Source organism: Parasteatoda tepidariorum, chromosome X2 (genome assembly GCF_043381705.1).
Source record: "Parasteatoda tepidariorum isolate YZ-2023 chromosome X2, CAS_Ptep_4.0, whole genome shotgun sequence".
NCBI classification, from domain to species: Eukaryota; Metazoa; Arthropoda; class Arachnida; order Araneae; family Theridiidae; genus Parasteatoda; species Parasteatoda tepidariorum.
The window spans coordinates 41672438-41698296 of NC_092215.1; the positions used below are offsets into that span (position 1 = coordinate 41672438).

Sequence of the window (25859 nt, forward strand, 5' to 3'; positions counted from 1 at the left end):
TTCTGCTGGAGATGAAAACTGGCAAACGGTGTAAGCGTGACACGGCACTATTTCATTACGCAGCATCGAAAAACTTTCTTCTTCCGCACTTCCGAAACATTTAAAACCGAAGTCTTTGACCTCTTTAAAACTTATAATCTAGCTTTGACCACTGTACAGACTTGAATAAAGGCTTTATATTTCGTTAAGAAGCTCTGCGTTCTTTGCTGAAGAACATTTGACCTGAGTAAGACGGTGAAATATTGGCTTGCGTTATTCCGATTCAATGATTCAACGAGAACAAAACTTTTTTCGGATTATTTATTCTCTAATAAATCTCTACATTCTAAAAATCTATTTTTTTTTATTCGGGAAGTTGTTATTTTTAAGCTGTATATCTATTTTAATTGCTCACGTGAGAAATTCTTTTCATGATCTGTGTTTTATAAGTATCTCAAAGCATTAAATTGTTAGCTCATAAGGATGAGGCAAGCGATGCATTAGTCTGAGGCACCGCGCTTCCTAATATTCGAAAAAAATATTATTTTAATAACTATAAAAATTTCTTCTTTTTTAAATATAAATTTAACATAATTGTGCAACCCTGTATTCTTATTTTATCATAAATGAAATAGAAAAGAATACAAGGAAAAAAATCCGGGTGAAATTACCGTACTGTAAGGTAATGACATTTCTTGCCAAACGAACCATATTTCTAGTTAATAAAACCAAAATATACGGTATTTAAACCATTCATTTGGGTATTTTTTCCGTTCATATGGTAACCGGAAATTCTGTTTTTTAAAATTATAGTTCTTATTACCTGGTACACATAGAGATTGTTTAGGATTTTAGTGGTAAATTCCGACTCTATAACAGTATTACAGAGCAATGTCTGCAATGTTATTGTTTTAAGTCTGGCGCTTTTAGAAGAGTTGTATTGCTTCCTGTTATTTGCAGTCACTTTATAGTGCTGCTGTTTTCCTGGTTCTTAACAAAATTTTGATGAAATTTTAGCTGAGGAGATCTGTAATTTTATCTGTACCCAATACATAAATTTCATACTGTTAAAAACTCTAACATTTTAACTGAATTTTTGATTCAGTCTAAAAATTTCTTAAGAGATCTGTTGATCGGTAATTGAAAATTTTGATGAAATTTTAACTGAGGAGATCTGTAATTTTATCTGTATCCAATACATTAAATTCCATACTGTTAAAAACTCTAACATTTTAACCCAAGTTTTGATTCAGTCCAAAGATTTCTTAAGAGATATGTTGGTTGGTAATTGAAACTTTTGATGAAATTTTAGCTGAGGAGATCTATAATTTTATCTGTATCCAATACATAATTTCCATACTCTTAAAAACTCTAACATTTTCACTCAAGTTTTGATTCAGTCCAAAATTTTCTTAACATTTTCACTCAAGTTTTGATTCAGTTCAAAAATTTCTTAAGAGATCTGTTGATTGGTAATTGAATACTCTTCACCATCAATACCTTTAACTTCAAATAAAAAGTTATTCTAAATCTAGGTGACCTTGAGTTAAAGGATGAATTTAATATACAAACTCCATTCCTGCGATAGTATGTCCCACACCAATGGAAACTACTAACTTTTGTTACTGAATTTAAGAGGATGTCAAAAAGAGTGATTGGTCAGTTGAATGAAGTAACGGAGTTAACAAGGAAGGCGTTGCTAGTAGCGTTCCTTGGTGGGCGTAAAATGCACAAAAAACTGTTTTCATTAAGAAATGGTAAACAGCGTGTCGACATAAGTTGAGGGTCGATAGTACAAGCACGATGAATGAGTGGTTTAATATTCAAAGCATGAAATGTTGATGAATAAAGGCCTCGGGTGACGAAGGCAAAAATCTTTGAAAACGTTCTCCATCAGTGATCGATGCTAAAGATAAATACAGGAATGGCGGAAGTTGATATACATTTTTTTTTTCAATCTAATTAGAACTATTTCAGAATAAGAAATGCTTCCTAAATGCTAAAGATAATAAAAAAGAACTATCTGATATGGCTTTCAAACAATACTTAAATTAAGTCTTTGGTTGTCTTCACTTGCAGACATTAAACTAGACGTTGTATCAAATTAGTTGTTTGTAAGTGCTTCACTTAGTACTTCATAATCTTGTGACAAATGCTATAAGTACATTATTAAATGCACTTTAAAAATATTCAGAAATTTTTTGCCGTAAATATTACTGTAAAAATGACTTTACAGTACCATATAATTTTAGCTGCAGATAGGTTGTGTCCCAAAGTATCATATTCATGCTCCCCTGGTTGAGTTGAAATCATGTCATCTTACAGATTTCAATGCATAGATATATAAAAAAAAATTAATTCTGTGGGTTGAGCCCCTAAACGTTTCCGGTAATGAACCCAATTTACCAAGAATCGCCGTTAACACACACTCTCCCATCAAGATAAAGTATAATGGACAAAAATAAATAAATAAATAAAATAAAAAAATTAATTAATAAATAATAAATTAAAAAAACGCATAACCTTAAATAACTTTTGATCTAATGATCGGATCTTCTCGTTCTAGGACACAATTTTAATGATTCCTGGGGGTGACCTCAAATATGCTAATTAAATAGTGGCAGGCGATATTTTAAGTTGCAAAATCAACAAAAACGTCCTTTCTCTGAATAAACATAACTTTTATTCGACGAACTCGAATTTTTTACTCGCAAAGTATAGAGGGTAGACGCAATTTGGGAAATATAATCACAATAGCTCGGTCAGTTTGAACCCCTTAATGTTAATTTTATTCTTTGCATATTTCGCCTTATCTCAAAAAATTTTCAAGCTAATTGAAAAAAATTTGCACACAATTATAAAATTCATTTATCCTAAGGTGATTCCACGCAAAAAAAACTTTTAGTAAATATTAATTTTTTATTGTTTAAAAATAGTCGAAAATTTTGAATTGTAAGGTATTCAATTTTTTAAAGAATTTTAAAGCTTGTAATTTCACTAGAAAAATACAAAATTTAATCGAAATTGATGGTATAGTTCCTGAGAAATTAAATTTAAAAAATACGACTTGATTAAACTTAAAAAATTCTTGAGATATGGCGAAATACATAAAAAATTTAATTTAACATTTAGGGGTACAAACTTTGAACCTCTCTTTTGACCAAATTATTGGGATCATATTTTCCAGTTTGCGGCTACCCCCTATACTTTGGGAGTCAGAAATCCAAATCCATTGAAAGAAATGGATGGATATATATATATATTCAGAAAGAATATGTTTTTTTCCTGATTTCACAGCTTATAATATCGTCTGCACTTATTAATTAGCAGATTTGAGGTTACTGTCTCGAACCATTATGATTGAGTCCTAGAGCGTAAAGATCCGATCAATAGATCAAAAGTTATTCAGGGTGGTCCGTTTATTTTTTTCGCGCTGTACACTGTACTCAGACGGACAATAAGCGAAATGTGATATTTTGTTTAATAATGCGAAATTTTTAAGATGGTTTAAAGTAAACAACTATTATGATTCTATATAATTATTAGAAAATAAATGATTATGTTAGAGAGTTAGCATGAAAGCAAAGTTTTATCAAATACAAGTTGTTAAATTCTTTAAATTGTTATAGAGCTACTTACAAAATTTAAAAAGTTTGTTGTTTGGATGTTAGTAAGACTAAAAATGCGCAAATATTTAACTTTAAATTTTAAATATCAACTTGATAAAAAAAATGAGTGGGATTGTATAATTTCAATAGATTTTTAGCTTACAATATTAAAAATTTTAAATACTTTCTATCAAATAATATTTTAAAGGTAAAATTAAAGTTATTACAATTAAAAAAAACATCTAGTTTTAATTTTTTTGCTGGAAAACTGACGATAAATTTATGAAGAAAAATGTTCTGTAATTTTACCATCATAATATACTATACTTTTCAAAAAAATTATTTAAAATATTGTGGTTTTGAAAATAAAAACATTCTGGAAATGCAGTATTCTTGGAATATTTTTAGAATGTCGATTCAAAGTTTCACATTCAACTTGATAAAATAAAGAATGGGACTGAATAATTTCAATAGGTTTTTAGCGTACAATTTTACAAATTGTAAATATTCTCGATCAAATAACGTTTTAAAAATAAAATTAAAGTTATTACAATTTTTAAAAAAAAAATATTTAGTTTCAATTTTTCTACTGGAAAACTAACTATATTATTATGAAGAAAAATGTTCAGTAATTTTACCGTCATAATATACTATACACATCAAAAAGTAATTTTAAATATACATTTCAAAAAAGTAATTTAAAATATTGTGTTTTTGAAAATAAAAACATTCAAGAAATGCAATCAATATTCTCGGAATATTATTTAGCCGATTCAAAGTTCACATTACTTGAACTTGGAAAATAACAACACTGGTTTTTATGTTACTTAAGTTAAGGTCATAGTAAGAAAAAAAAAGTACACTTTAAAATGCTATCTTCTTTCAAATTTTAATCGATATTCCGAGCAGGTTGTTTGATAGCTTTCCGCCCGGTGAAGGCATTTGATTTGTTATCTAATCCTTTTCCATCTTTTTGACTATGCCGGTCAAAAAAACAAAACTAATGTAACCTTATGCATTTTAAAATAAAAACAAAATAAGCGACTTACACAGAAACTATAAAAGATTTAAAATTTTACTACCGTAAGCAAGTTTAAACAAAAACAGCATTAGAACAAAGTCTACGCCGAGATTAAAAATCTAATGGATTTTATTCGTTTGCTGAAATAAAAGGTAATTTTAGGTTATACGAAGCGAAATTATAATAAAGCTGGTTATTTTTCGTGGTTCTTGTGTTTCCAGTGCGCTAAGTTATTTGTGATGTTTTATTTAAGAGATGCGTTTATACTTGTAAGAAATTGTTTATTGCGTAATTATTTGCTTGATTTTTTTTAAAAACATGAGAACAAAATTAAATTTATTATAATTTATAAATATTGAATTTAAATTTTTTAAAGGAAAATAAATAATTTTTTTTCCAATATATTTTTTTCACTAGTTTAATACGTTTCAGAAACGTATCATTAATTCGTATGGTTTTAGATACAAAAAAGAATGTTTTTTTTTAAGAAGCGCTTAACGAATGGAAAATTAAATTATTTAGAACCCGATTCAATGTTTATATCACATAAAATTGAATTAAAAAAGCCTGGTTTTGATGTTTCAAAGCGTTGCTAACACCACCCGTACAAAGCTGGGGGCTGTGAGTTCGATTCTGGCTGTTGGCTAAATAACTGGCGTGTATACGCAACAAGGTTCACGTTAAATCTATCGTGTCCGAAAATCCATTCGTTGTACTTGATGTGGATATTTTAAGAGAGGGTTACCAACTCAGGTGCTTTCCTCGTCGTCTGACCGGGACAAAATTACGTGGCATTCCTAGCATAGTTGTTAAAAGAAAGAGACCTAAATGAATATAGCTAGGTTCTTGGCGTAGATAAGACCATACAAACATATATTTGGTTTACGTATGGCGGATACATACATAAGCTTGGGAGGTAGATAAGACCATACAAAGCAAACAAGAAAAAAAAATCTAATAAAATGTTATTTCCTTTCAAATTATAATTGATATTCTGAGCTGGTTGTATTATAGGGCCTTATTCCACTCTGTTAAAATAACTGATTTGATATCTATAATCATCATTTTCAAACTATGCTGGTAAAAATAATAATACATAAAACCTACTGGAATGCATTTTAAAATAAAGATAAACAGCAGTTTATGCGCAAACTGTAAAAGATTTAAATTTCAACCGTCGTAAACTGGACGAAACCAAAACAGCATTAGGCCGACCCTAAATAATCTTAGGGACTTCACAGAAATAACGGCGTAATTTTAGGTTATAAGAATAGATATTTGAAATTAAGCTGGTGTTTTTTTCACGGTTTTTATATTCCTGGCGCTCTGTATACTATTTCTAGTTTCTCATTAAAGTGTTCAGTTTATATTTATATGAAATTGCTTATTTATTTTTTAAAAGAAAAATATTTAGCTTTTTTTTCGCTTTCGTAATGAAGGGTTATTGGTCACGGTTGAGCAAGTTCTGGTTTCGTTAAATTAGTAGGTAAAAGTGACTTCAAAATATTTTTTTTTTCTTCTAAATATGATTATGGCTTCTGTATCTTGATCTTGACTGATATGCAGTTTGAAGAAAGCTTAACTCTCACATCTAAGTTTTTTTTTTTAAAGTTTTTCAATTACCATCATTTCTGTAAAAACACCCAGCATAAGTTTTTCGTGGACATTAGAGAATAAAATTAATATATTTCTTTAAGCAAACAGAGCCACAAAGGGCTTTAGTTTGTTCTACATAAAGCATGGCTTATGAATAAGTAGACTATACATTTGCAATATAGTGCAAAGCATTTACTATATTAATAAAAAAAAAAAATTAATTTTTGAGAATCGGATCTTTTGTAGTAATCCGCTTATATATTATAGTCAGTAAAAAGCTTTAAACTATTTATATAATTGGAAAACATTCGAAGTATTTTGAAAGCTAGAAAACGAATTTATATATGTTTTGCAGAGGACTCGTTATTTTTACACATTCTGTATTTTCACATAATCGATAGTTTGTTTTCAATTTTAATTACTTGTAACTCTATGATTTTCTATATCTGTAATATTAAGTCCCAAATTAATAGCACTATTACGTTATCAAAATTATTTCTCTTACGAACAATTCCAATGAATTTGTTTCATGTGTTTACTTCAGTTGTTGAATTACTAATATTTTATAGATATTTTCAGAACCCATAACAATAGCAGAAAAATAAAATTAGTGAACGTTATACGTCACAGTGTTAATAAAAAAATATCTATTAAAGTGGTGCGTTACTGCAGCTTTGACCAAAAATTGTTTAACACATGATACTTTATCATCTTGCCTAAACTTATTTTGTTTTTTAATTAATTTTACTTTTTTTTTCATTTTGTTTAAATCAGTTTTTCGAAAAGCAAAACACTTTCTGTTGAAAAAACATAACTTTAAAAAAAATAATAATAATCAAAAATCACATTAGATATTTTTTGGTAGTTTCAAAACTTTTTCCCAATTTTAAATTAGAATTTTAAAAAAATAGCATTTTAATAATGTTAATTATTTATAAAAGGGTTATGAATTTTTTTTAATGTTGCTCACTAAATTAACTTCATGTTTTCCACAGTACAAAATGCCTCGCATTTTTATAAACACTGGAATTAGTTTCAACGATACTTCAAAACTATACTATTACTTCAATTATATGTGTAGTACTTCTTGTAAAACAACTTGAAGTAAGCAACACTTGTTTCAAGATCCTTAATTAGTGGGAAAACTAACTAAACCATTCACTATTGCGGTGGCATGCCTTTTGATTTGGGAGAATCCCAACATCTGGCAGCGTCTCAATTACTACTTACGTTTGTTTTCTTTCAACCTAACCACCTGTGTCAGCTTTAAGTGTCGCGTGATACGATTTAGTCGTGGTGCCTTAAAAATAAGAAATCGTGCGTAATTATTCATTAGCGTGGTATTCCTTCAGCAGTTGGAGAAAAAAGTTTTTTCGTTTGATGAATGCTATCAAGATATGGCGTAATATTCTTGTTTTAATTAAAGATTTTTATAAATGGGTTTTTTTTAGAATAAATTTTGTAATTATTTCTGTGATTATGCATTTTTTGTTGTTACTTTTAATAAAAAGTTTAATTACGTTATTCTTTTTTAAAAAAATAGAACTACTTCGTTTAGAACGTGACGTGATTTATTTATGAATTTGTTTTAATTACTCCTTTTTTGTCTTGAGATGATCTATGTCGTCGGCTAATTGAAAAAAATGGCCTCGTTACAAATGTCACTGAAATTTTTTAGTGCTACAGGCTAGTTCTAAAAGCCCTCAATTTTATAATTTACCTGGTATATTTTAGGTATATTACAATCAAGTGCCTTTAGTCTTAAGAAATGTGCGAAATAACTCCATCAAACTGAATTTGCTAAGTCTGATTCCAATAAAACTTTTATAACGCTTTTTACCAATATAAGTCTTTCTTACTCTAATATAGCGAATTGTTTAGAAGTAAATCAGGGTCATTGAGCAATGAATTATATATTTTCTAATCAGCCTATAGATGTATGAGTTCACTGAATTTGCTTACTCTGATTCCGATAAAACTTTTATAACGCTATTTACCAATATAAGTCTTTCTTACTCAAATATAGCGAATTGTTTAGGAGTAAATCAGGGTCATTGAGCAATGAATTATATATTTTCTAATCAGCCTATAGATGTATGAGTTCACTGAATTTGCTTACTCTGACTCCGATAAAACTTTTATAACGCTATTTACCAATATAAGTCTATCTTACTCAAATATAGCGAACTGTTAGATTTAAATCAGGGTCATTGAGCAATGAATTATATATTTTCTAATCAGCCTACAATGTATGGGTTCGCTGGAATAGTCTTGAAAACTGTCAGGCTGATAAAAATGTGTGTTTTTTTTTTAATAATTAGCTTGATCCATTGCCAAATGACGGCGACTGTTTGCCAAGAGCCGGATTGTTCAATAAAGCTACGGTGAGCAGTGATGGCTCAGGGGATAGAGAGTTCTCCTTCAAATGAGATGAACCGAGTTCGAATCCCGGCGATGGCAGGTCGATACGCATTCCGCATCCGACCACAATGCTCACGTAAAATATCCTCAGTGGTTGACGGACCATGGGTTGGAGTCCCCTTTCCGTCAGGCTAACCGTGGAGGTTTTCGTGGTTTTCCTCTCCATGTAACGAAAACCCAAAGGTCCTCCACGAAGGCTAGTTCCTCCCAATGCCTAATCCAGGAGTTACCTTGTCATGTGGGTTGGGTTCAAAATTGCAAGGAAACGGAGCTGAACATTAGTAGTCGTAAATTCAGAATTGAGTCGGTTGTTCAACGTCGGTTATAAAATAAAATGTAAAAAAAAATACTTCTACCAGTGTGAGATTAAAACTATTGTTACCTTTAAGGTTTAAATTTAATGGAGCCAAATATAAGTCTATATTTACATCAATTACCTGAAATAGTTACCTTAACTTATCCAAAGCTACCTTTTTTATTATTTATACCTGACAACCACGTTTTACAATACCACATATTTGGCGATCAAAAACCATAAAATGTCAGTATCCATATTATGTTGTTATTTGATCACTATTAAGATAAAACCGTCTTTTAAATTGTTCCAGAACTTGTTAGAAACTAAACTATGTTATAGCATTCTGAATTTGCCTACGCTTAATTTTCTTTCTGTGGTTGTTGAAAACGAAAGGAATTTTTCCCTGCGAATCTGCAAGGAGTTGTAACAGCTGTACTCCGGAAGTTTCTGACGTTGAAAGTTAATATCGTTTCCGGAAATTGGGGCTCTGATTACTCCGGAAGTCCACAAATGGATTCCGGTGATTCCATCTGATAAAGTATTTATAAATACTTAATTTTTTTCTGTAAATTCACGTTTTTAAAGAATTAAATACTAACTCGAATATCATGTTTACACCTTTTTTTCTTTACCAGTTTATACTTAGATAGGACGCAATGAGTTAATTATATGCTATTTTATAAGGCATTTTATGTTTATTATGTCATGTTTATAAAGTGCTATTTTTGCCCAGTTTAATTAAGCTGGAATCATATATTGATACAAATTATTCGGAGTAAAAAGTTGCAAGCTTTTTTTTTTCTTTTCTTTTTTTTTCTTCTTTTTTTGTACGCAGGATTTTTTTCAAAATTCTTCGTTTAGGTAGATTTTTTAAAAAATTTTATTATTATTTTTTACTACAAAATATATTATAAACATAAATATGAAAATATCAAAAATAACATCAACAATATTTACATTCCGTGCTATTGTTTCTGTATAAATTTCGAGAGCACTTGATATATGTAAAAAATGTTTAGAACATTAAATATATTTATTATTAATAACTACACCAGTGATTCTCAACCTTTTTTTGTGGTGGCACACTTAAAAAGATTTCAAAATTTGACGGCACACAATGAAAAAAAATGCTTAGAAGTTGTTTACTTATCAATAATACACTGTGCTAAATAGTCTGTGATAATAATTTTGAATGTGAAATAAAATAATATGTACTACAAAAGCACGTTTATTAAGGGATTAATTATTTCTATCGACTAATATTTTATTAGTTAGTAACAGTTATTTATTATTTTTGCTAGTTATTAATTGTTAGCATGTTTTCTATAGTTATTAACAGTTAGTTTTTTTACATTAACTATTATTTTTTGTGATTTCTTGTTAATTAGTTTTTTGCTAATTATTAATTGTTACCTTATTTTTTTGTTAGTTATCCTTTGTTAATTTGCTTTTATAACTAATAACTGCATATCTTACTTTAATGATTAGCTTTTATTTCCGTTGGAAAGTTAATATTTAGCTTGTTTTAGCCTTTGTTAATTATTGTAATAGTCATTAAATTTCCTACTTATTTTAAAATTTTTTAAAACTGTGTGTCAAAGACAATTTAAACACTTCCTTCTTATTTGAACTTATTTTAAGATTGTCAGAGACAAGACAATGACCGACAAAGATGTTCGCGCGGTTAAAACGTGGAAAAATTATAAAAAGTATATAGATATAATTTTATATATATGTACACTTTTCTTTAATTTAAACTTTACTCGTAATAAAAAAAAGCATTATAATTTCTATTCTATCATTTCTAATATTTGGCGGCACACAAAAGAGCCGCGGCATAGTGGTTGAGAATCACTGAACTACACACTATAATTACGAAAATTAAACTCCATTTTCTGGAATCTCAGCTACCGGCTTCAGCTCAGCTTCAGTATTTTCACATGGATTATTATTATTATATATTTTTTTAGCTGTCTTGCATTTAACTATTTTGCTAAACTATATTAACTATGTTTGAAACCATGTTTGTTTTTAAGAAAACAAACAAAAATTATTTAATAAAACCAATAATTATTTCACCTTTTCTAGTTTAAACTCTAACCCAAAAAGTCTTATAGTATTTTATTGGTTGTTTTATTACTATTTAGATTATAAAAACTTTTCTTACAGAAGAATTAAAACTTGAAATTCTTTCCGTCCGTAAGATTTCACGGTTGTCTTCACTTCACTTCACTTTGACCGTTCTTTTTCATTATCGTCTGGTTTATTGCAGGTGATGAAAGCAGAAAGATTAATCGGATTATACGATTAAAGAAGTTTTCATTCTTTACTCAAAAGAAGCTATTATTATATTGAAAGTGTTCATGTGCCTATGTTTTAAAAGAGATTTCTTCCAATTTATGCACTGTTTGTTAGTTGTTTTATTACTTGTTATTCCTATAAAAATATTATGATTTTTTTCTTGAACCTTTTTTACGATCAAAAAGCAGTTTTTTGTGATTAAGTTTATTAACATTATTCCTCTGAAGTTTTTTACAGGAATTCCAATTACAACGCTTTAATGAAGCTGCGATAATTTAAGAACAAAGCAATTTTTTTTATTTTCATGCTTTTTTTATATTAACAGTTTTTTTTCCCTTTAAAGCTTTATTTTGTATTGTTTTGTTTTTCTAAGTGTAACTTGATCATGCGTATTTTAAAATTTACCTTAAAATATTTTTTTGCTTTAAATGAAAGTGTTTTGCTTGAATAAATCAAATAGTGTTAATTTAATTTCTCCTTTTAGGTTAATTTCTAATTAACAGTACTTATTAACAATTTATAAAGTGATTCTGCGCCTACGGGTTATGTTTAACACTTGATTATCAGCTCAATTTTTCCACGAACTAAATTATGTAACTCATTTTCTAATATTCTCCCATTTGTGTTATTTTCCTTACTTTAGAATTTTTAATTATAAATGGAATAAAAATTGTAGTTTGGGTTTTGGTCGCTTTAGCAAAACCTCGATTCGATTTACATTATTGGTCTATTACATTAATGTTGTACCTAATAATGCGTTAGGACATAATCATTTTGTCACGCAAACACAAACTAAAGTATATCTTATGTAAGTATATTTAAAGTATATCCAATCAAAAGTATATCTTATTTGGAATGTAAGCTACAAAATGTATTGTGTAATTCCTCCATCTATTATTAAAACACAATCAGAAAATAAATGTGTCCAAAAGTTTGTTTCTCGTAAATTTCAAAGAAATTTTGTAAATTAATTATTTTTTTATTTACTACTTAACTGATTTTTAAACTTTTTTATGCCTGCACGGAGAAAAAATTATAAAAAATTACCGTTTGCTGATAAAATTACCGTTAAAATTACTGATAAAATTACCGTTCTGTAGGGTTATTATGGATTAGGTGAGTCTATAGCTGGTGTGATAGAATTCTGGTTGCTTATCCGTATTAAGTAAAAGCAACGAATAAATGGTTTTTCTCACAATTAACTGTTTGAATACCATCTTATTTGAGGTTATTTGACTGTTTTGTTTGAATACGGTAAAATAACAATTAAATAAATTGTTATTTAATCAATAACGTTATTGTTATTCAATCAATAATCCTAATGTTTAGTTTGATTAAATCTAGTATTCAAAAGATTTTGTTTAATATTATTTTTTCTGGTAAAAAGTTTTATCACTATTTTATAATTGAATGGGAATGCTTCATTATTTTTATCTCATAATGGAAAAATATATTTATTTGTTCGAAAAAAAGTTATGTAAATTCGTGCCAAAAGTCCATAATTTGCTATAGTAACGTTAATAGCTTTCATTCTTGCATATTTCTCTAAATTTCTCACAAAATAAAATTATTGTTATTTGAAAACAGAAATATTATCAATAGATAAAAAGATACTTTTAGTAATTCACTGCCCACGTTCTATCTAAATCAATAAAATTATATTTCAAGTTTTTCTTCTCATTTTTAAACAGTTGTACCACTTTTAATTGATCGTATGACTGTTTTATTTTTTTAAAAATGATTTAGATGCCTTTGGTATAGTTTTACAATTTTGTTTGTTTTAGTTACTATTGTAGAGTACTTACCAAATTGTTATAATAATGAATATTTTCTCTATATTTAGAGTTTCCAATGATGTTTGCGCGAAAATAATAATTTTAAAACTCAGAAGGGATGACAAGTTTCCTTCACAATGGGTAAAAATGGATAAAACTCTTTTTCAAAGAGAAATATCAAGTATTGAAATGGTATTTTTTAACATTTTATAATTGCAATCTATGATTGCCTAGACAAAATGCCAATAGCGGAAGCAACTTTTGTTCTTGTAGGGTTCCTTTACATGCTTAGATATAGCATGTAAAGGACATTTATAGTAAAGGACAGTTATAGTAGTAACAGTGTCCTGGAAGAAATAGGTTTCTTCAGGTCAAAATGCTAACCTCTGATGCAATTTTTATTCTCGTAGGGTTCTTTACATGTTCAGATGTAACATGCAGTAACTGTGTCCTGGAAGAAATAATTTTCTTCTGGACAAAATACTAACCTCTGGTGCATTTTTTTTATTGTAGTTTTCTTTACATGTTCAGATGTAACTTGAAGTAACTGTGTCCTGGAAGAAATATGTTTCTTCTGGATAAAATGCCTATCTTGGATGTCATGAATTGTCCTCATATGGTTCCTTTACATGTTTAGATATAACATGAAGTTAGTTAGCAGAACTATAATGTGCTTGTGCCATAATTCTATAACAATAATTATGCAATATAATATTTAAGCAGAATTTCCTCCCTATACTCTTATGAATAAGGTTTGTTGTGTATAACTACATTGCAAAACAAAAATAAGGAACGAGAGGGAATTTTCTATTGCACTAGTTTTTTGTTTAAATATAAAATTAAGACTGCGTAAATAAGAATTTCTCGAATCAATACCGCTTAAAATTAAAGATTTAATCAAAGCAACAGGTCTTACCTCATCCAGCATCCTACTAAATAATAAAATGGTCATATAACATAGAAATGTTTAAAAAAAGCATGTATAAAAAACAATAAATTCTTGCCATATCGTTAAATTATTTTAATAATATGGCAATTACTATTTATTATTTTTTTAGATTTTTGAATATGATATTAATTTTTGCTAACTATATATAGATTTTGTTACTAGATAGATTTCTTTAATTTAATGTTATGCCATTCTATGTATTTAAATAAACATGCCTTAAGTAAACAGACTCAAAAACTCACTTTTAACATTCTTTGCATAGCTAACAGTTCAATTGATTGATATATTATCCAATTATCTATTCCTTATCTTTATGTAAATAAGATCTGAAGATTTTATTCTTAAACGTTGTCTACTATTTCATCTGTTGTTAGCTTAAGCTTTCATCATTTATTTTCAATTGAGTTTGATTTATTTGCTAAGGTGAATGGGTCACATATATGATAACTTATCAATATTGAATGGTTGGGCAAACTTGAAGGATTTCTCATAATCATCCGCACTAGAAAGTTTTTTCATTCCTGCATACGTAGTCAATCAGTAGTTTTTTTATTGCTAAAGCATCCTATGTAATTAATTGGGTTACAGGGATTTTTACCTTTTAGCGTTACCTACATTTTCATATCGATTAGTGATAATGGTTGCATTCATGTGGTGCTTTACAATTAATAGAGATAACCCCTTAAACGGTTTTTGATGATTTTACTCAATCTTTAACATTTGACTCTTTAAATGGGTTTTAATTTTCAGAAAAATCATAAAATCGATGTCGAGGTTAATCGCTCTGGTTACTGACAATTATATAATAATTAAATATTTTGTTATGCATAATATGCTTATCGACAGGATCATAATTTGTTTTGTTCAAATTAGACCTTTAACCTGTTTTTTATAGAACCAATGATATGTGACTAAAACTTCCTTTTTTCCCCATTATTGCTTCACTTATTTTTAAAATCTATTTGTATATATCTGTTTTGTGATATGGAATTTCGTCGAAATTTGAAATGCTATTTTCCTGACCTATTGATAAAATCCATTTGTATATTTTTTTGAGCATGGGATTTCATTGCAGTTAAAAATTTTACACGATTAGGTTTTTTTATTTCTTGATTTTTACGTATTGATTTGTTAAAAGGACTTCAATTCTTGTGGTTCTTAATTTTCAATAACCAATGTCTCTTAATGATTTCATGCAGTCTTAGCAATTGACTCTTTAAATGGGTTTTAATTTAGGTTTTTTTGGTTTAGGAATAAGTTTTTTAAATTGATTTTTAAATAGTTTTTTGTCAAAACGACTTCAATTCTTGTGGTACTTAATTTTCAACAACCAATGTCATTTGATGATTTCACGCAGTTTTAACACTTGATTTTTTTAATTTAGGTTTATAGTTTTAGGTTTAGGTTTAAGTTTTTTTTAATTGATTTTTCAATAATGATTTGTCAAAACGACTTCTATTCTTTTGGTACATAGTTTTCAAAAACCAATGTCTTTTGATGATTTCACTCAGTCTTAACAATCAACTCTTAAAATAGATTTAAATTTTAAGACAAATCATAAAATTCCTGTTAAGGTAATTTGCTCCTGTAACTGACAAATTACATTTTAAAAAAAACTATCATAGTATAAAAATAGTATAAAACATAGCTCTATTTCAAAAAAAGTCTTATCTTATATTTGTATTTTCTAACATTCAAACAAATAAATTAATAAATAATTAAACAAACCAACATTTTCGTTTACCAAACACTTGATACTTTTTTTTTAAATTCAAAATCAAAAGTAACTAATTAAAATAAAAATAAATGCTTAAAAATAATTTTGTATTTTTAAAATTGACTTTAATTAGAGACGCTGCTCATAAATGGGTTAAAAATGTTAATTCATTTTGTTCAAAATCAGTTGCTTCGTTACATATTAGATGTTGAAAAAGATTTGTATATTTTAATTGCAAAACTGAAAAATTATTGATAAGTGTTCTTAGATCAAAATTATTTTGTTCTAAAAGTACTTAAGGTATTTTCTTCCTAAAATAATTATTTTTATTATTTCTTTTGCTATCTGAAAGCTTCGAGATATTTATTAGTTATACGGCAGGGAAAAAAAATTAGAAAAATTACAGTACTGCATGGTCATGACATTTCTGGTAAAAAAACAACAACATAGTTCTGGTTAATTAGACCAAAATATTCAATAATTAAGCCATTCATTTGTAAATTTTTCTATTCATATGGTAAACGTTTACCGGAAATTCTGGATTTTAAAATTATGGGCCTTTTTACCATACATATAGTAAAAAACACAGAACTGAAAAGTAAATTCAACCGAATAAATTGTTTTTGTGCCATGCTCTAAGTTATCATGATGAAATTGCTAAATTTTACCACATTTACAAAATTCATATTGGATATTATAAAACCATATTTAAGTGTAAATTTTATCAAAATCATTCCTAAAGCACTTCGGAAAAAATTACCGAGCTTTTTGGTGTTCCCATAAAACTAGAAACTCGGTAAATTTACCACATTCTGGTAGCTTTGACTATACTTTTTTTCTCAGTGTACCATTAACCTTGCAGATATGAATTTTTATATAATACACACATCAAATGAAACACCCGTCTATATTAAGGAGTAATTTATTTTTCTCAATGGTTAATATACTTATCTTAAAGAGGAATAAAACTAATTTCGTATGCAAGGGAAATTTTCCCTTTAATCTTAAGTAAATATCTATTTTCGTATAATCTAATAACAACTATGTACTGAAGAATCTTGTTTTATCTCTTTCTTTCATCATCTTTGTCACCTACTATGAGGAATAGCGCGAGCTTTATTGCTAGACGTTTATATAACTTGTACATTTTTATTTTAATGCATTCCATGTCGTTTTTGTCTTGTTATCTTGGCGAGTATTTTTTTTTTTGCATTATAATATTCATTTCATGAAAGTAGTGTCCTTTGAAAAATTCAAAAAGAAGCGTTAGATAAGATATAATCTTATACAGAAAAAAAATCTGGCAACAATACTGTTTCAATTAAGATTCAACACACAAAACTGTTAGAATAATAACTGTCACGAGTTTTACAGAATGGAAATAAATGTATCTTTCGAATTGTTTGTGTGTGTTTATAAATAAGATACTAAGTTTTATCTTTACAAAATGTAAAATAAGCCGCGGGGGTTTTGGTTATAGTTTTTTGTTCTTATACTTAAGAAGAATTTGTTGCCCTTACATAGTATGTTTTATTGTTTGCCTAATAAAGAGATGTACGCGAAAACAATTTTGTATGGTAATGACATTTCTGATCGAAAAATCGATAATGATGATTAATTAAAGTAAAAATATATGGTATTTAAACCATTCATTTTCTATTCTCTAAGGTATCATGATAAAATTACACAGTTTTATCACATTTACCAAATTGTATCATATAATTTTAAACTTTGTTTCATTATTAATTTTATCAGAATCATTACAAAGCGCTTCGCAATATCATGAGCCAATATAATATAATAAGTGGTCCCATATAAGTATTATGGGTCAATATTAAGGTCAGATATCGGACCTTGTGTTAATGTAGAATAACACGATAAATTTTACCATATTTTGGTAGTGTTAACAATACTTTTTTTCTCAGTGTTGCAAAAGCTCAATCTAATTTTATATAAAAATATAGCTAATATCTTAATATAAATTTTAAGAATTCATATGAAAAAAAGTGTTTGTAATCGCAAATTAATATATAAACGAAAGAGAAACGCTATCAAAATCTGGCGAAACATTATTGTGTAAAGCGGGGTTAACGGCATTAAAATCAATTTGATTTTTAGATGAAACTTGAAAGTCTTTCTAATAAACGCCTTTCACGTCCTCTCATCTTCATCCGAAAGTCATACACATAATGATATTTTGATCTCCAAATCTTTCAGATTGGCGGAGAAAATAGTTCATGTGTGGTCAGATTTTGATACAGTTTTTTTAATTTTTTCTTGTTTATGCATTAATTTACGGCTTGCCATGCATATGTTTACTGCTATGTCCCGTTTTTTACTTTATTTTTTATTAGAGTTTTTTAAATTACATATTAAGGTTAGTGATTAATGGCCACCATTTATACTAGAAAATTTTAAACCTAAGGGTTAAATATTAATTTAACCCTTTGACGCAGCTGGGACACCAGTATCATTTTTTCTGAAGCTCTAATTACGAGTGAAAATAGATTTTGGTGTAATTTTTAACTATGAAAACTATCGAATAGTTTTTCTAAAAAATATGTTAGATAATTAAAATTGTATTTGTACTAAAATGTAAAATCAAGAAAAAAAATAATTAGGTTGGAAAGAAAAATATTTTTTTTCCATTCATATTCAAAAATTTATCAATAATTGATTTTGTAAATTAAAGAAATTTCACTGATGAATAACTGTTTCTCTGAGATCTAAATAACTGCAAATAAGTGCATTTTTGAAAAATAATAGCTTGGAAGTGAGTCGTGTCAATTTATCTTAAACGCGGAAAAAGACACCGTTGTTTCATGCTGTATTTTAGAACCATTAACTATCAAAATTTTATAATATACAGTACAGAACCCGTTATCCGGAAATCAGAAAACCGGAAAACCAAAAAACCGGAACGAAATTCGTTCAATTTTCCCGCCATATTTTTAAAAAATAATTTTTTTCCTCATAAGATTTTAGGATTTCCCTTTCTTTTTTGAAAGATGTTTACCTTACCATCATTTTGGAAATAATCATTAGTGTATTACTTCATCGTTTTTTCTTCTTTTTAAGATTATTTCCAAGGAAAATTTTTTTTAGTTGGGTTTAGCAATAAAAAAACGGCTTTTTGTAGCGATTCAGAAAACCGGAAAAATCAGTTATCCGGAATAGCGATGATTCCGATCGTTCCGGATAATCGGTTCCCTACTGTATTTCTTGGTTAAGTTTCGGGTTTTTGGTTGCGTAATAATTCCGGTAACGAAGTAATATAACCTCTTTAAATGATCTGCCTATTTTTATTTATCAAGTATTTTTAAGATGCTTATTGTGTAGATAAATAATCTATGTACGTAAATATAAAAAAAAACTTTAGTCGCTAATCTTTGAAATATCAACTTCTGAACTTATCAGCCACGTCTTTTCTATTCTGAATTATTCAAAATGATAAGATTGGCTTATTTTTAGCGTTACCCTACTTTATCGAGCATTCATTTCATAAAAGATAAATTTAAATTGATATTTTTGTTAAGTTACTGCTACCTTATCACTATGGTTCATTGCGTGTATATTGAATAGGGGATTAAAGCACAGTTTGAAACATGTTAGTCTTTTTTCAATTAGATTTTTTTAGTATAAAAATATTTTTTTTATAAATCATCAATCGTATTAAGATTTCTCCTATCAGTTCGTCTATTGATGTTTTCCAATCCGATTATGTGTCATTAGAGCAATATGTGTTACCCATGAAACTGTGCAAATATTACATCAAAGATAGTTAAATACGGAAGTGTTCTGAGGAAGTTTACATAGTTTTGCTTCAGAAGAACGGAATAAATGGTTCTGACTGGTTCACTAAGTAGAATCCTTCATATATAAAATTCTCACATCTGTAGAAGTTATAAACTGACGTTTTATAAATAGATGCTTTTCCGACAATTATTGGAATTAGAAATAATTGGAAAACTTAATTTTAATTTTGTTCTTTCTAAAAGTAAAATATGTGTTATTAGAGCAATATATGTTACCCACAAAACTGCAAATGTTATTCTATAGAATGTTAAACACGGAAGTATACTGAGGAAGTTTACATAGTTTTGGAGAAAGGGATAAATTGTTCTGATTTGTGTTAGTCCATTTAATTAGAATCCTTCACTTCTAACATATCGCTGCTTCAAAACTAAAACGACGCATCTGCAGGCAACCCGTTTGCAGATGTGTCGTTTTAGTTTTGAACCAGCGATATATTCGCACATCTGTAGAAATTGTAAACTTATATTTTAAAAACAGATGCTTTTTCGACAATTATTGGAATTAGAAATAATTTAAAAACTTAATTTTCTTTTTGTTCCTTCTAAAAGTAAAATATATGTTATTAGAGCAATATAGCATATATCATTTTTAGAGCAATATATCATTCCGTCATTTTTTTCTTCATGAAAAAAAAACTTGTAGTGCCTGTTGCAAATAATTTTTTTAAAAAAATCGCTTTAATGTGGGCACTATTTAGATGGGTCAATTTCACATTAAAAACACAAGAAAAACAGAACAGGGAGATAAATTACACCCATGCCAGAAGCAAGGTTCAAACCCGGGTTCTTACTGTTTCGAGATTAATTCCATGACCACCATCATACCAATCATAGTTTCGTCATTCTAATTAACCATCTACCTCAATGCTTTATAATGAGGTTTCGAGTTGATGAAGCATTTTCGTCACATATATGAGAGTTTCCGTTTCGTCACAAATCACATGATTTCGTGGTAAAACAATTCTCAAAATTAATGACATGGAATTTTATTTCTGAGAGTGTACTAATAATTTCGCTGCCTTATTTTCATCTTGACAGACGAATGGGCAATTTTCGTTGAAGAGTAGACATGTGAATTATTAAATATATCGTTGATTTTTCATTTAAAATCAATAAGATGCTAAGTTAAAAATAATAATTCTTATTGAATAAAATACTTTCTTGTTTTAGTTTTAGATTTGACATTTTTATCTAATAAATTTAGTACTTTTTGTAAAACCACTCTGTGTTGCTTTTCATAATAATTCAAATGAAATATTTATAAGTGGAACAAATCGTTGCTGAAACAATTTCACTTTTAACGGTTTAAAGTTACATAATAATTTAATTAGCAAACAATTGAAAACTCAATGCAATACAGATGATTATTCATGCCACGATGCGCAGTTTTATGAGTTGAAAACAATTTACTGTTTTGAGGTCATATTTGAAATGAAGTTAAGATCAACTTGAATTTAAATTAACTAACGATTATCGAGTAAATGTTTTAGCGAATACTTGCTTCAATGATATGTTGTTTAAAAGCATAATTATATTTTTAAAAAAATAACTATATTGATGCCAATTACTGTGTTAACAACTAAGAGAAGTAATAAACTGTAATTTAATTGTAGAATTTTTTTTAATTTTAATGATTTTTCAATGTTTTTTTCTAGGAGGAAACCATTTGTCATGAAGACTCTTGCTATGGAACTAGATGACACCATCAACCAAGCCGATAATCTGGTCACATTAAAAGTTTACATCCCAGACTTACTCATACAAGTAGGAATCAATTTTTTTTTTCATTTTTTAATTATTTTCTTCATTCGTAATATAATTGAATTCACTGAGAGAAAAAAAGTATGGTCAGAATTACCAGAATAAAGTAAAATTTACATTTTTTTGCTCGTTAATTTTTATGGAAGAGCTTTGGGAGTGATTTTGGCGAAATTAACTATAAAATATAAATGTTATAAATTGTGATAAAATTTAGTAAACGGGGTAAAATTTGGCTATTTTATCATGATATATTAGAACGTGGCATGAAAACCATTTATTCGGTTAAATTTACTTTTCAGTTTTGTATTTTTACTAATTGTGCTGTAATGAGAACAATAATTTTAAAAAAATCAGAATTTCCGATAATCTATTACTATATGAACGGAAAAATTCCCTAATGAATGGTTTAAATATTGGTTTTATTTACCAGAAATATATTTTTTTTATCAGGAATGACATTACTGTACACGACGGTAATTTTTCTAGATTTCTTTTTTTTGTAAGACATTTTAAAAATACTTTATTTCTGGAAGGTCATGTTAATATCTGTTGCAATTAAAAAAAATTATTTATTACATCAATGCCAATTTCAAAATTAAAAGAAATATTTTAAACCAATTATTAGTCTCCTTACACTTTCAGAAAAATATATTATACGTTGAATTCTAACATTGATACGTTGAATTTTAATATTGATAAGTTGAATTCTAATATCGTGAAATTAAGTTCAAGAAGAAATAGTTTGCTCGATATCGTTCCTTGGCTCCGTATTAAGGCTGCAGCAAATTTGAATGATATAGCTCATTACGACGTTTTTTTCATTTCTACTTACTTACTAAAACTGTCTCAGACTATGTTCTCACACTTAGAGCTCAATAATTGTTTACGTTTTTCAAGAATGGGTCTTATTAATAAAGACGATATTTTTCTTGATAATCTAGTGATATAGTATTTTTTTAATAGTAAAGGGAATGACTTTTAACTAATGTTTAGAAATATCACCGTGAACCAAATATTATTTTGACCTTTAACTATATTCTGTTAGAAATTTTTCAAGTTATCTTATCTTGTATTTAAAAGGTAAAACTTATAAACAATTTCAACAAATTATTTTTAAGTTTAACCTTTTTTTAACAACGTAGAAAGATGGATGAAACAAAACTTTTCCATTTTAAATTTCAAGCGTTTTTTAGATCCACAAAACATTATATTCTTTTACTTTTCAATACTAAATGATTATGGTTGCATCTAAACATAAATAATGAAAAGTCAAAGTATTTATCTTGATATCTGTATTTTGCAGTTTTTGAAGTATTCTTTTGTTTCCCTCCTACCATCAAATTTTAAAAGTTCTAAGCATTCCTTTAACCCTACTTAATGGAAAATAATTTACAACAATTTTCTTTTAACTTTTTATTTCTTTTTCCTCCTTTAAAATAATTTTCTGTCAAAACTTTAAAATATTTAATGTTACACTAGCAAATACAGATAAAAAAAATTACGCCTGCTAAAAAACTTATGTATTTCTCTTTAAAATGCAAACATTTAGATTCACTATCGATTTAAATTTGAATTCATATCCAAGAGTCTCTTCTAAAAAGTAGGGCACTGTTTTGTTACTTTTTCTTTCTGTTCTGGATTTGTTCCGGATGTTGTTTGGGCCTATCATATCGATTTTGAATTCTATCCTAATACATATCCGGTAAATTCTAAACCTAGAGTTGTTTGTTCTAGTTTTATCTTTTATTTTATTAGATTGCACTAGTAAAATTTTATATGTTCTGTTGTTTTACGAAACGTACACTGTTAGAATTATATGTTCAACAGTGGACCATAATATCGGTAAGTTGTGAATTAATGAAAACAGTTATGAACTTTGTTCCGTTTCAAGTATCAGAAAATTCAAAAATTACAGTTTCTTCGAAAAACCTTTTAGAAATATTGGTTCAAAAGTGAACTCGAATATCGGTACATTAAAACATTATGCGGTGAAAATTTGCTGTATCCTTAATAACGTGATATATTAAACCATGTTTCCTTTCATTCTGAATCATAGTATCGTGTAACTATCGTACCTTTTGAACTGGATTAAGTTTATAAGATACGATAATATGATGCAACTTAGCCCCATATTAAGGTTTTAGAAATATTGGTTCAAAAGTGAACCCGAATATCGGTAAATTAAAATTTTATGCGGGGAAAACTTGCTGCATCCTTAAACCATGTTTCATTTATTCTGAATCATAGTATCGTGTAACTATCGTACCTTTTGAACTGGATTAAGTTTAAAAGGTAGGATAATATGGCGCAACTTAGCCCCATATTAAGGTTTTAGAAATATTGGTTCAAAAGTGAACCCGAATATCGGTACATTAAAACATTATGCGGTGAAAATTTGCTGTATCCTTAATATCGTGTTAAATTAAACCATGTTTCCGTTCATTCTGAATCATAGTATTGTGTTACTATCGTACCTTTTGAACTGGATTAAGTTTAAAAGGTACGATAATATGGTGCAACTTACCCCCATATTAAGGTAGCACTAATTGTGAACGATAGTATCGTTATCTCGTATCAATATTATCTAACAATGCAGACATCGTTGCAAACCGTGAATCATATATTTGACTTTTCTTTTACTTTTTTTATTTCGTGCGCACTGTTAGAAATTTCTTGAAAAAAATGGTTAAATAACAATTTATTTACTTGTCATTTTACCATATTCAAACAAAACAGTCGAATAACCGTAAATAAGATTGTATTCAAGCTGTTAGCTGTAAGAAAAACTGTTTATTAACTGCTTTCACCTAATACGGTTTAACAACCATAATTTTATAGCCCTAACTATACCTTCCTAATAAAGTCACTAAGTTCCTTGCAGACGCTAACATATTATAGTCGCGAGGGCTAATCTGTCAGTCTCACTACCGACAGAACTGGGGTTCGAGTCCGAGTGTTAACCCCGCAATATTGCCCCCATTCCCTTCAAAACATGAAACGTTTCCCGTGTCCTGCAAATTGCCCATAACCTAACAAAAACTCTAGCTTCTTTGTTCAATTAAATTTATTTTTTACGGTTTTGAAATCATGTTAGTTGTAAATGGTTAAAAAATCAGAAATGTAAAAAAGATGCTTTTTACTATAAACTTTAAGGCTACTACAATTTCAAAATGGAAATTCTAACTATGTTCTTATGACCACACATTTAGTAAAAAATTCGAAACTAAAAAGTGCATTTAACCGAATAAATAGGTTTTTTTGCCATGCTCTAAAATATCATGATAAAACTACCAAATTTTGCCTTATTTACTACCAAACAGCATTATCATAAAACTATATTTTATTGTTAATCTTACCAAAAGTCATCACCAGACCTCTTCGTTAAAAACTTACGTCGTTTTTGATGTTCCCATAGAGCAAGAAACATGGTCAATTTTGTCATATTCTACTAGTTTTGACTATAATTTTTTTTTTTCTCCGTGCAGTACTTGATAGTAAAAAGCTGAAATCTCTCTGCTTAATCATCGATTTTTATTAGCGTTATACATTATCATTCATTAAGATCTTGTTAATAAGATTAACTTTTACAGTTGAATTGATAAGATTAATGTCTTAAAATTACCGTGTTTTGCCATCATGAATCGACAAAATCGTGATTTAACAACAATGAAATCATAAGATTTTTAATTACTGCTTTTTGCTTATCTGCTAACATTGAAAAAAAATGGTAATAGTAAAAAAATGGCTTAGTTAAGTTCGAATAAAATAAAAGTGAATATTATCTAATTGAGTCAGTCATAAATAAAATTGCTGTAATCAAAATCTGATTCAAACTAAAAAAGAGGCCTGTCTTTATAAAATCAATATTTAACCCAAAACACTTTCATATAATTTAAAAAGCTATTTTCGCTTTTTTTTTACTCTTTGCTCCTTATTTAGTTAGAGTAACTTTTATAGTATTTGCGAAGGTCTTGAAACATATAATTTTAAACAAGTTATAAAACATCCTTTCAATCTTAAACTTTCAAATGAGTCAAAATGCTGCAATTTATTGACACAATAAAATTATATGCGTAGAAGAGTGTCCCAAGAAATTAATTATTATTTTTATTATCGAAAGTTAATGTTTTTACCTCTTTAAAAATATGATATATCTTTCAACATCAATAACCAATCACGCCCTAATTCTTCCAGAAAAAAAGTTGAAATGCTGTCGCTTTACCATCGATTATTAATAAGTGTTATACTCTGTCATTCATCAAGGTCTCTTACCTATAACCATTCATTATATTTGGCCGTGATTAATTTCAGAAGTGCAAAAAGTAAACATAGCTGAAACACAATGGATTTTTTCCTGGTTATGTTGTAAGTTGGTTTTATTTTCGTGGGATAGGATTTAATTGGCGCTTCGCCAAAATGGTAATTTGCATTGCCTCATAAATTTTTTATGATACTGAATCAATTTTCTTATTAATGAGAATCCCTTTGAGTATTTTCAAGAGAGATCTTTTACCCTACACTGTTGGAATTTTCATCCTAAAAATATGATAAAATAATCGGCACAATCTGTCCATCCAAATAACCGTAAAGTTTTCGGTAAAGAACATTTTTTTACCTT

The 25859-nt window shown here is 28.1% G+C and overlaps 1 protein-coding gene across 1 annotated transcript in view; it reads left to right on the top strand.

Annotated features, from left to right (window-relative positions):
• LOC107440518 (SH3 and multiple ankyrin repeat domains protein 2) overlaps window positions 1-25859 on the top strand; it is a 132445-nt gene that overhangs the window by 60662 nt on the left and 45924 nt on the right. The window contains exon 2 of the mRNA XM_043047652.2: window positions 21136-21244. Within this exon, the coding sequence (XP_042903586.1) occupies window positions 21136-21244 (109 nt within the window). The remainder of the gene's footprint in view (window positions 1-21135; window positions 21245-25859) is intronic.